The 12335-nt window shown below is 43.5% G+C and overlaps 1 protein-coding gene across 4 annotated transcripts in view; it reads left to right on the top strand.

The window, feature by feature from the left end:
- The first annotated feature begins 12 nt into the window (after positions 1-12).
- RNF115 (ring finger protein 115) overlaps positions 13-12335 on the top strand; it is a 71454-nt gene continuing 59131 nt past the window's right edge. Inside the window, exon 1 of one of the 4 annotated variants that reach the window (XM_036342534.1) lies at positions 13-233. In XM_036342534.1, coding sequence (XP_036198427.1) covers positions 138-233 — 96 coding nt within the window. In that variant the 5' untranslated portion in view covers positions 13-137. The remainder of the gene's footprint in view (positions 234-12335) is intronic. The other 3 variants (XM_036342531.1, XM_036342537.1, XM_036342535.1) reach the window with 3 other exon arrangements.

Below are 12335 nucleotides of genomic sequence, written 5' to 3'. Positions count from 1 at the left end.
CGGGCGCTCACGTGACTGACGCGGGCCGGGAGCGGCGGTGCATTGAGGAAGCGCGGGCCGGGCGGCGACTGCAGCCGGCAGCGAGCGGCAGGCGAGGGAGGCGGTGTCCCTTTCGGACCGCCGGGCGGAAGAGGAAGATGGCGGAGGCCTCGGCGGCCGGGACCGGCGCCGCCGTCGCCGCGCATCGGTTTTTCTGCCACTTTTGCAAGGGCGAGGTCAACCCCAAACTACCGGTAAGAGCCCCGCGTCCCTGCCCACGCCCCGAAGTCCCGGAAGGGGTTCGAAGCGCCCCGCAACCCTCCGAAATCGGTCTCCCGAATCCCGCTGCCCACTGTCCTCTGGCCGCGGCTGCTCGCTCCCTCTCCGCCCTCCCGGCTCCCGGTCGCGCCACCTGCCCCGTAACCCCTCTCTCCTGCCCTGCCCCTCCCCCATCTTTTCCTTCCTTAGCAGGTTCTCCCCTGACAACTCTCCCCTCAGTTTTCTTCTTAAACGTTTTTACTTATGGATTGATTTTCGTGGAGAAACATCGATTTGCTGTTCCGCTTATTTGTGCGTTCATTGGCTGCTTCCCTGTGTGCTCCGACCGGGGGTGGGATTGGCAACCTTGGCGGTGGGCAGGATGCTCCATCCAACCCACTGCGCTGCCGGCCCGGGCTCCCTCCGTCTTCTTTCTTCTTCACCTGGCTCCTCCTCACGATGACCGCCCCCCTCCCCCCTTTCTGCTGTTCTCACCTTCCTCTATTTCCTCTTCCACCCCCCACCCCCCGGCCCCCCGTCTTCGGTGAATCAGAACAGTGGATTGATAAGGCAGTCCCTTCCCCGTGGTCTGCGGGGCAGAGGCTGGGAGGTCATGGAGCGGGAGGGGTTTGTGCTCGGGGCTCGCAGGTTCTGGGGAAAGTGAAAACAGCGGCGGACTGATGACCCGCGGGCGTCCGGCCGCCGTTGAAGGAAATGGCTTAGGAAGAAGGCAGGGCACATTGTTTCAACTTGGCTATTTGGGCTGTCCTGCTGCCAGGGTCTTCAGCGCCATCTCTCACCGGCGCCCTCCCCCATTCTGCCTCCTGAAAAGATCCAGGGCAGCATGCAGGGGACTGCGTCCTCTGACACATCGGCTGCCACCGGTTTCCATCAGGCTGGCTGTTGGCCCCTGGAGGGAGGAGGACAGCGCCTGTGCCGCAGGCCAGCAAACCCGAGCTGTGTCGGCTGCGTCGGCTGCGTCGGGGCTCCTGCGGGGAGACCCGCCCCAGAGAACGCTAGCCCTTCGGCGGGAGTTGTGATTGCTCCACTTACAAGTGTCAAGGGGGCTACGGAAGGGTGGCCACCCAGCCACTTAACCGAGGGTCAGATTCGGTCCAGGAGGAAGTCCACGGAGTGTGCAGTCCCAATGCCTTATTTCTTAGACGCCCAAGTGGAGTCCTGTGAAAAAGCGCCGAAGGGCGTTCGAACCTTATCACCGACAGTTGTGCTTTTTCAGGCTTTTATGGCATTTTCTTTCTTTTCCATTTGCTCCAACAGTTTCGTCTTAGGAAACAAACAAACAAAATGTTAGTTTAGACGGCTGAAAATCTTTTTTAAAAGAAAGGGTTTATTAGGCCGTCGCTGGCCAAAAAGAAGACGGGTCTTGGGGCATGGAGTCTAAATCACCAGCTTGGTAGGAAAGATAACATGTCCATCTTCTCGAAGCTTGCAAGCGTTTTTATACATCTAGAAAGACGTACAGAGTTTCCATGAGCTGTAGGCAGAAAGGTGGGAGCAGGTGAAGTGGGGCCAGGTCTGGGACAGGCAGAGTCCACAAGAAGAAATGTCCCCTCCTGTGGACCTGCGGGGGCAGCATTTGGGAAAGCCCGCGCGCGGGTAAACAAGAAGCTGGGGCTCCCGGCTTGCTGGCCCTGGCTAGGGTAACCTGCGGAAATAGCCACCTGGGAATTAATCTGGAGTCCTGCAGGGGATGGAAGGAAAGTGAGCAGTCTGGTCAGCTGGTTCACAGCTATTAAGAAGCTAATTGTTCTGTCTCTCACTCTCCGGCCTCTTGTTTTAATTTAGGACATCTCAGAATTTTCTTCCTGTTACTGTATGTTACTTGGTTTTGATGGCCTGTCTGTGCCGTGTGCTTTATGCCGCATTTCAGTGCTGAGAAGAGCAAGTGCCTTGAATTTGTCCAGTGGCCATCAGAGCCCCCAGACCTCTCACCACAGACAGGGTGTCTGGAATTTGTCCACTATGTGTGTGACGGGCGATGTGATGCCTTGTTGAACATTGCCGCCTTGGTTCTTTTGGAGCCTCCATGCCCCCCCCCCCCCCCCCATGTAAAGCTGTTTTTAAACTACAGTTGACATACGATGTTACATTAGCTTCGGGTGTACAGCATAGTGCTTTGACATTTCTGTACCTTACAGTGATCACCATGAACAGTCCAGTATCCATCTGTCACCGTACTTAGCTCTTAGGGTCTTTTAAGTCATTTACCTTTAAGGGTGAGAAAACAGTCCAACTTTCCACAACTTATATATTATTATTATTATTTTTTTTTACCACCTAAAGTCCTCATTGTGAAGTGCTCTTGAAAAGGGATAGTTTGAAAGACTTTAGGTATTTTTCTAAGCCTTACTTTGATGCCTGGAGGCATTACATTATTTGTGGTGTCTGACTTGTCAATTAAGGTCTAATGCAATTAAATATGACAGAATAGTTATCCATACATAAAGGTTCTCTGCTGGCTGTCCTTAAGGCATACCTAGGAATATGGGACCTGCCCTGAAGAACCTGACAGTTTTTTGGAAAAGATGAGACAAACGGAAAAAATGTTAGGTGAACGAAGATGGGTAATATGTGCTTTAGAATTAGGAGAAAGGGAAGATCGGATTTTAGATTGAGTTCCACAGGATAGATAAAATTCAAATTAAGGAGAATACTGGGTAGGAAAGGGAGAAACAGTAGATAGTTATGCATTTTTAGGAAAAGGTGCAGTGAGGTTAAGGGGTAGAGTTTTTATTCATAGATAAGCTAGTGAGTTTCATGGCCATTTCTATATCCTTAACCCAGACTGTTATCTGGAAAATGTTGGTTGTAAGAATGATCAGGTCAAGCCCTGGCTGGTTTGGTTCAGTGGCTAGAGCATCTGCCTGCAGACTGAAAAGTCCTAGGTTTGATTCCTGTCAAGGGCACATGCCTGGGTTGGGAGCTCGGTCCCAGCAGGGGACGTGTAGGAGGCACCTGATCAATGATTCTCTCTCATCATTGTTGTTTCTGTCTCTCTCTCCCTCTTTGAAATCAATAAAAATATATTAAAAATAAATAAGTAAAGCACAAATATTTCCCGGGGGGGGGGGGGGGAAGGTATGAACAGGTCAGTAAGTGGGTAGCTCTGCTACTGAAAAACCAACTCAAACACTCAAGTCAGTAATATAGTTTTTGTTTGTATAGGAAACATTGAAAAGTTTTTAAAAATAATTTTTTATATAAATTTGAAAAACTTACTTGTAAGTACTCATCATACATTAAGCATGTGTTGTTTCTTCTGCTGGACAAATGTGGGAAACCTGGATGTTTTGAGGATAGCTAGACCCAACTTACCAGGAATAAAGTTTTTCTTTGTCTTGACTTATTTTGCATCTCAAGAAGGTACTTTACTCTTGTGCAAGTTGGATCACAGGACTCACCACCCATGAGTAATGCATTCTCTGAACACCTAAGGATGAGTATGGAGCTTTACGTAAGCTCTTTTTAGGAGATAGGTCCTCTCTGAACACGTAAGGCTGAGTATTGAGTTTACATCAGCTTTTCATGAGCTATTGCTAGGTAGTTTTCTTCACCTAATCGGTGGGAAGGCTGCTTTACAGGTACCTAATCTCTTGCCAACTTATTCACCACACAGCAGAATCATAATTGTGTTTAGTGGAATTAGGTTGCAAGGTTTTTAGACCTCTTGCTTTTCCCTTCCCCTGTCCCTAGGATATAGCGCTTCTTAATACATTTGGAAGTATGTGAGACTATAGCAATAGCTTACCCAACTTTTGCCCTGAAAGTATCCTTAGGTTTTTATCATTTTTGTCAGTCCTATGATGAAAGATTAACAGGCCCATCTAACTTTATTTATTTATTTATTTTAAATTAAATTTTTATTGTTGAAAGTATTATGTATGTCCCCCCCCCCCCCCCCCCCCCCATTGACTTCTTCTAGCCCGCTCCCACCCCTGCCTTCACCACCCTATTGTCTGGGTTCATGGATTAGGCATATGTGCATGCCAGTTCTTTGGTTGATCTCTTCCCACCCACCCACCCTCCCCTGCCTTCACTCAGATTCTGCAGTCTGTTCTATGCTTCTTTTTTTGTTTTTGTTTTTCTATGCTTCTGTCTCTGGATCTCTTTTGTTCATCAGTTTATTTTGTTCATTAGATTCCACATATGAGTGAGATCATGTGATACTTGTCTCTCTCTGACTGGCTTATTTCGCTTATCGCAACACTCCAGGTCCCTCCATGCTGTCTCAAAGGGAAAGAGATCCTTCTTTTTTATTGCAGCACAGTATTCCCTGGTGTAAATGTACCACAGCTGTTTTATCCACTCATCTACTGATGGGCACTTGAGGCCCAAATAACTTTAGTGTCTGTATTAGAAGAAATAGTTTTGGCTGTAATTTCTGAGAGAGGTTGAAATATGCCTAAAGCTATATAGGTTAAGCCACATTTGGTTGAGTTAATTTGGTGAATTAATACTTCTTGCTCTTAATCCTGATTATTCATTTTAGCTTTATGTGTCTTTGGTTTGGATCTTCTCAGATAAAAGAATAAAAATTTTCATTTAGAAAGAAGACATAAAATATGGGGAAACCATGAAGGGAATTTTAAAGTGAAAATGACATTCAATGGTACTGTTATCTGTTAGATTTCAAAAAAAGTCCCCATTCTACAAGTGAGTATTGGTTTTGAAATTTCTTCCTCTAAGAATGTTTTCCTAGTTATAGTAAAAATAACTTCAGTAAAATCTAGTGAGTACTAAATTTGAACTTTGAAATAAGAGGTTTTGATTATATGGTCCGAAACCCCAGGGTTTACTTTATATATGATTGAGTAAATATATTTTTGGGTGATCAGATGATAAAATAAATGAAGGAACTTAAAATTATTTTCAAAACACCAGAAGCTTCTACCTCACCTGATTATTCTTATGTCAAAACTGATGGAATTACTGTGCTACATTGAGGGCTGACTGGGTAGTACCACAGAGGGCTTTGTCACAGAATGTAAAGGTGTCATTCCATCCATCCCTGTTCTCCCCTTCTCCCCTCTAAAATCAAGGCTGGGGAATATTACTTTGTGTACTGAATCTGGTAGTCATCATGAAACAGATGAGATAAATCACATGCAGAGTAAACTACTTTTGGTGTTGATAAGGGTGGTTTTTACGTGTTTTATGGAGATCAGAGTATTCAAATTCAGATAAGAGACCAGTCTAATTAAGAACTGCCAGTGGCCCTCGCTGGCTTGGCTCAGTGGATAGAGCACCGGCCTGCAGACTGAAGGGTCCCTGGTTCGATTCCCTTCAAGGGCACATGCCCGGGTTGCAGGCTCGATCCCCAGTAAGGGGTGTGCAGGAGGCAGCCAACCAATCAATGATTCTCTCTCATCATTGATGTTTCTATATCTCCCTCTCTCTTCCTCTCTGAAATCAATAAAATAATAATAATAATTTTTTAAAAAAGAATTGCCAGTGTATTGCTTACCTCTGAGGCTCTGTCTGAAGGAACTAGCAGGCTGTCTCCCCTCTCCCATCTCCTTATCATATCACCTTGTTTGATCTAATAAAATGTCAACTTTATCGATAAGTAATGTTTTCTAGTTTGGCTTTTTATCAGATGCTCCACAAGTTATTATCATTGTGCTGTACTTGTCATGGCTCTAATACAGGAAAACTTTCCTAATAACTGTATAATGAATAGTTGAAAAGTAGAGTTTTTAAAGACTTTGTGACTCTTAAAACTCTAAGTTCACTGACCTTGCTTTTTAAGTTGCATGATTCTTAGGAAGAACCTAGAGTTGTGTCTAGGTCAAGTTAGTATGTTGTTGAACTGGGGGAAGGAACTTAGTAATTTGAGCTGAGTTTGAGAGGTTTTAATTATTAGATTATCTTAAAGTCTGCTATTGGTGACTTTAAGCTAAAAAGCCTACTTGGTTATCTACCCTCAATCTGGTTCTATATAGCAGTTGCTTACTAAATACTAGTGGCCCGGTGCATGGATTCGTGCACATTGAAGGGAAGTTAATTAGAATTCCTGGGGTGGTGCTGCGGTTTGAAGGGTGTGGGGGCAGGGCGGGGGAGTGGGGAGAAAAAGAAAGAAAGCTCACGGTCGGGTCTTCCAGCTCGCGGCACTGGCTCCGGTCGGGGACTAATGCAGGTGGTCCTGGGTGGTAGCCAGTGGGGTGGGACTGGGTGAGATGGCTGGATATGCCATGGAGCCAACCTCCCGTGGTCCTTCCCTGGCAGTCAGCTGCACCTGGGGCTGCACCGCAGCTTGAAGGGCGTCTGCGGAGTGAGCAGGGTCCCTCCAGCAGGTGGGGTACCTCGGCCTGGCCTGTGGGGATCCGGCTGAAACCGGCTCTCCGATATCCCCTGAGGGGTTCCGGAGTGCAAGAGGTACTCTGCAAAGTTGCTGTCGTACAGGGTGTGGGACGCAAATGCAAGTGTGCAGTAAGCCAGCTTTGGGGTCAACAGTGTCCCAGGAACAACATAACCCACTGCCGAAGGTGGCCCTGCGAGGATTCGGGCTCCCTCCTCTCTGGTTCCAGGGTACGTCACCTGAGAACTGCCACTCCCCAGTCACTGCAGCTTGGCAGCTTCTGCGTTGAGTGTCTGCCCCCTGGTGGTCAGTGTGCGTCATACCTACTAGCTGGTCGGACGGCCACTTAGCCTGTGTACGTACACACACACACACACACACACACACACACACGATAGATTTTTTGTAGTGGCATTAGTGTTATGAGATCTAAAAGATCTGAGTGGTACAAAATGTATGTATTGCCACATGAAGTTTGAACATACAGTGTCAGTAAATATATTCCACCCCAAGGGTCTAGAAATAAGATATATGTATGCTTATGGGTGGAAGGCTCATTCTAGTCTTAATTCTACTGATAGACATGTATATAATGGGAAAATCTGTGGGATTTTTCCAGTATGGGGAAGAATAAAATCTTAAACTCACTGCAGATGAAATTTCTTATATTTAGGGGGGCTGTACTGACTGGGCACTAAGACTATTTCTTTATGTTTAGTTCAGGGAGAGGTCTTTCAGACGGCCATCTTAGAAGAGGAAAGATGATGTGGATTGCTTTTTATTCTGTACTAGAGGCCTGCTGCACGACATTTGTGCACTGGGGGCAGGAGCGGGTGGGGGGAGAAGGGGTCCCTCAGCATGGCCTGCACCCTTTCGCAGTCCGGGAGCCCTTGGGGGATGTTCAACTGATGGTTTAGGCCCGCAATTGGACATCCTTAGCGCTACTGTGGAGGCGGCCACTGCGCTTGCCAGCCGTCAGCCCGGCTTGTGGCTGAGCGGCACTCCCCCTGTGGGAGCGCACTGACCATCAGGGTGCAGCTCCTGCATTGAGCGTCTGCCCCCTGGTGGTCAGTGCACATCATAGTGAACGACTGTTCTGCTGTTCGGTCAATTTGCATATTACCCTTTTTTTTTATATAGGATAGTCAAGTTAGAAGGGGTCTAAGAATAAGGAGCCAGTGTTGCCCTGGCTGGTGTGTTTCAGTGGTCAGAGTGCACACTGAAGGGTCTCAGATTCAATTCCCAGTCAAGGTATCCTACAGTGATGCTTGGGTAGCAGGTTTGATCCCTGGCCCTGGTCAGGGTGCATTCTGGGAGGCAACCAATCAATGTGTCATTGATGTTTCTCTCTCCCACTCTCTTTCTCCCCACCCACCCACCCCCTTACTCTCTAAAAATTAATGGAAAAAATATCCTCAGGTGAGGGTTAACAAACAAAAATAATAAATAAAAAAGGTGATTTTTTTTTTTAAAGAAGCCTGTGGATGGTGATTTCTTTTTTATCTCTCTACAGCTTAATAATGAGCAATAAAGGAAATAGAGTAGAGCATTGGTTCTCAGCCAAGGGCAGTTTTGCTCTCCAGTACATATTTGACAATGTCTGTAGACATTTTTGGTTATCAACTGTTGGGGGTAGAGGGTGATTCAGGCAGAGGAGGTAAGGCCAGGGAGCTGCTGAGCTACAATGCACTGGACTACCGAGACAACAAAGAATTAATCAGCCCAAAATATCAGGAGTGCTGAAGCTGAGGAACCTTGGTGTAGTAGGTTAAAGGGATAGTCTTTGCCTTATTAAGTCTTAAGTCAATGGTGCTTAAGGTTCTGATATAGCTTTGATTTCTGATTTTGGGATCCTGATGAGAATTTTCAGTAAAATAATTGAAACCATACAATTTTAGCCAAAGCACTGATGGGAGGGATTATTTACAATAGGGGTTAGTGACTGCTATTCCATTTATAGCAGTAACTGTTGGGATCACTTTATCTCCTTGTGGTTACTGAGACCAGAGGATTTGGATCACTCCTCTCAACTTACACATTGTAGGGTAACTTCTGAAAGAAAAGTATCCAACTTTTTGTTATTTTGGAATTATATGAGGTGGTAACATGAATGTAACTTACTAAGGCAGCTGGACATTCTAGTTTGAAAATAAAGCAAAAAGCAGGCAACAAGCCTAACTTTTAGTTTTTTTATAGCTCATTTTAGCATTATCAAGTTTTACTTTCTGTGTTTCTCTTATACCTCATAGATCAGCGGTTCTCAACCTGTGGGTCGCGACCCCTTTGACAGTCAAACGACCCTTTCCCAGGGGTCGCCTAAGACCATCCTGCATATCAGATATTTACATTATGATTCATAACAGTAGCAGCATTACAGTTATGAAGTAGCAACGAAAATAATTTTATGGTTGGGTCACAACATGAGGAACTGTATTTAAAGGGCCAGAAGGTTGAGAACCACTGTCTTAGATGTTCCCAGGAGATTTTGTGGTTAAACTTTTAGTTTCTTTGAACTTTGGGTAGAGAGGGTGAAGTTATTAATCTTCTAATACTAATTCTTCATGTGACTGGTGCTGAGTCATGTGACTCAGTTTGTCATGGTATATCCCACTATAAAGTGATACTAAGGTGACTTTTTTGTAAGCTTGAATGATGAGCATGAAGAGAATGGACTTACATCATTTTTGATTGAAAGGTAGTGTAGGAATGAGTAATCCTTGGTTGTACAGAAATAGGGTAGAAACACTTGAGGTAGTTCTGATAGTTTCACATACAGAAGTGTAGGTTAGATTCTGAAAGATTTTAAAAATCTGTTAAAATTCAGTTAGCAGTTCACAGTTCCTTAGATGTATCCAGAGGAATGTTGTCAAATAGTAGCTAGTTGGCTCTGGTGATTTTTAAACTAGGGATACTTTTTTTTATATGTTGGGTTGTCCAGCCCTATTTCCCAAAATAGGCAGTTAGTTTTGTTTTTCTTGCAAATCTGTCGACATAGGTAATCTCTCTCCTTGATAATTTCCACAAGTGTCCCAGGAAAGTTCTTCATCTCCTGTTGCTCTCTTTGATGTGCAATTTGAGTAGATATTAAACCTAGAGAACCATCTTCCAGTAATACTTTTCCCCATGCTTAGAATTGACTTTCTTAAAAGAAAGAAAAATAATCCCATAGTTACATGCCCTTTTCTGTTCTTTTCTGGTTTAGCTGAGACCTACAGGTGTCCTACAGTGATGCTGATCTTCTAGCCTCATGGTACTCAAACCTTCAGATCCAGTGCCCTCTTTTTATAAAATAAGTATTTTGAAATAATCCCTTTCATGAAAGGAAATTCATAGATAATAAGGTTTAAAAAAATTATCTAACTGTAAGATAAAGAATAAATTAAAAGAAAATAATTTATAACAAAATAACATACTTTTCAATCTGTAAATATTCAGGTGCCCGTAAAGAGAAGATATCTATATTGTATTGGCACCAAGCGTAGACATAACAGCTATCTAAGTAGACTGCTATTAAAGGTATTTGCAACTTAAATATTGTGAGAGGCAAACCATCAGAATGGTGAATAATTCTTGGTAAAGGTACAAATAAAGTATAATTTTCTCTCACTTTATTCAGTAGTGTTTCTTTTGGACATTTAGTTTAGTGCATATTAAAATTATGCAGAAGACACTGTGTTTATATGTAGAATGGAGTTAGGTCTTAGGCTTTGATAATTATAAAGATATTTTTATCTACTTAACTGCCCATGTGAAGTTTAAGAATAGAGACATTTCTTTGTGCTGGAATTTCCTATGCTTTCCTTTCTCTGCACATTAAATGTCAGTAGCATTTCTTTATAGGTATGACAATCAAAACATTTCAATAGATGTTCAAAATTTCCTTGAGGTAATTGTACTGCCTTCATTGCGAATGCCTTCTAGTCTTTTTAAAAAAAGTATACTTTATTGATTTTTTACAGAGAGGAAGGGAGAGGGATAGAGAGTTAGAAACAGCTATGAGAGAGAAACATCGATCAGCTGCCTCCTACATACCTCCTACTGGGGATATGCCCGAAACCAAGGTATACGCCCTTGACCAGAATGGAACCTGGGACCTTTCAGTTCGCAGGCCGACGCTCTATCCACTGAGCCTGAGCCAAACTGGTTAGGGCGCCTTCTAGTCTTATAGGAAAACATTTTCCACTAGTGGTTCTTCTTTTCTTTTATTATTTACTTTTCACATATTGCAAGATTCAGTCTTTTTCCTTTAAACTTGGTTTGCTTTTCCTGTAGACGTTTTTTTCTGTATGCATTTAAATTTCCCACTTCCTCACTACTCTTACTGCTACTTCATTTTCCATGAGTGTTTAGAACAGTGCCTGGTACATAATATTCATTCAGTAAGTATTTGTTGAATGAAGAAATTGTACTTGCAGGTTTTTTCTTCTTGCTTCGTTCTGCTTTTGTAAATGTTGAAAATCATGGGGGTATTAGTGTTCATAAAACAAAAAATAAAAGGTTGTCTCACAGCAATGGACTGCAGAGTTGGAGCCTTTTGTTTGTTAATTCTCACCTGAGGATATTTTTTCCATAGATTTTTAGAGGGAATGGAAGGCAGGGAGGGACGGAGAGAGTGGGGCAGGGAGAGATAGAGGAGAGAGAAACACATCGATGTGAGAGATATACTTGATTGGTTGCCTCCGGCACCTTCACTGACGGGCCCAGGAGTGAATCTGCAACCCAGGTACGTGTCCACGACCTTTCGGTGCTTGGCCCTGACACTCTGACCTCTGAGCCACACCGGTCAGGGCTAACTCTTCTGTAATTTAAGGGATAGTCTGAAGTACTTTATTCTCAGACACATTTATTAAGCTGTGGTTCCCCGATTGTAATTTATAGTGCCAGTTATTAGGTTCTGATCTTATCATATATTCACTGTTGAATGTTTAGAGGATTTAATGTTTTTTAGTTAAAGACAAGTTAGGTTGAGGAATGGAAATTTTATACCTTGAACTTGTTGGTTTGAAAAAATTACATTTTGATTGCCTGTGTAGTATGAAACTATAATGGTATGTTTACTTTTTGTTTAATACATGTAAAAGGAAAATTCAGCACATTAGCTTTCATTGCTTGTTTTTTTTTTTAATATTTTTTTATTGATTTCAGAGAAGAAGGGAGAAGGGGAGAGAGACAGAAACATCCATGATGAGAGAACCATCAGTTGACTGCCTCCTGCATGTCCCCCACTGGGATCGAGCTTGCATCCCAGGCATGTGTCCTGACCAGAATCAAACCGTGACCTCCAGGTTCATAGGCCAACGCTCCACCACTGAATCAAACTGGCCTGGCCGTTGCTAGTCTTAATTTGCATTTTTTAGATTACTTAACTCTGTTACATAATATTAATTGAAAGTAATATTAATAAGTGAGAATTATGACAGTGTTTAATTCCTTAAATTTTTCAATGTGGTTTTATTCATCACTAAAATTATTGGTTTATTATTCTGTGCCAAGTGTAGGTGCTGATTCAGTGAGGGAGACTTATTTTAATATTACAGTAGCATCCTGTTGTAATATATAATACTAGATGAGCAGATTCAGAGTTCCCAAGGTTTTTAATCAGGTTATCAGTGTAACATAGGTCTGTTTCATCCTACAAAGGATCCAGAGGTATGTCTCTGTCTCTTCCTGTGTGTAATGGAGTCTGGATGTTTTCGTTGAGCACACACACAACCACTCTTCAGGAAGTAGAGCACTTTGAAATCTGTATGCTTGATAATAACCTTTTAGTAATAGGCAC

Source organism: Myotis myotis, unplaced genomic scaffold, assembly GCF_014108235.1.
Source record: "Myotis myotis isolate mMyoMyo1 unplaced genomic scaffold, mMyoMyo1.p scaffold_m19_p_18, whole genome shotgun sequence".
NCBI lineage: Eukaryota > Metazoa > Chordata > Mammalia > Chiroptera > Vespertilionidae > Myotis > Myotis myotis.
This window is presented reverse-complemented; position numbering and strand designations above follow the sequence as displayed.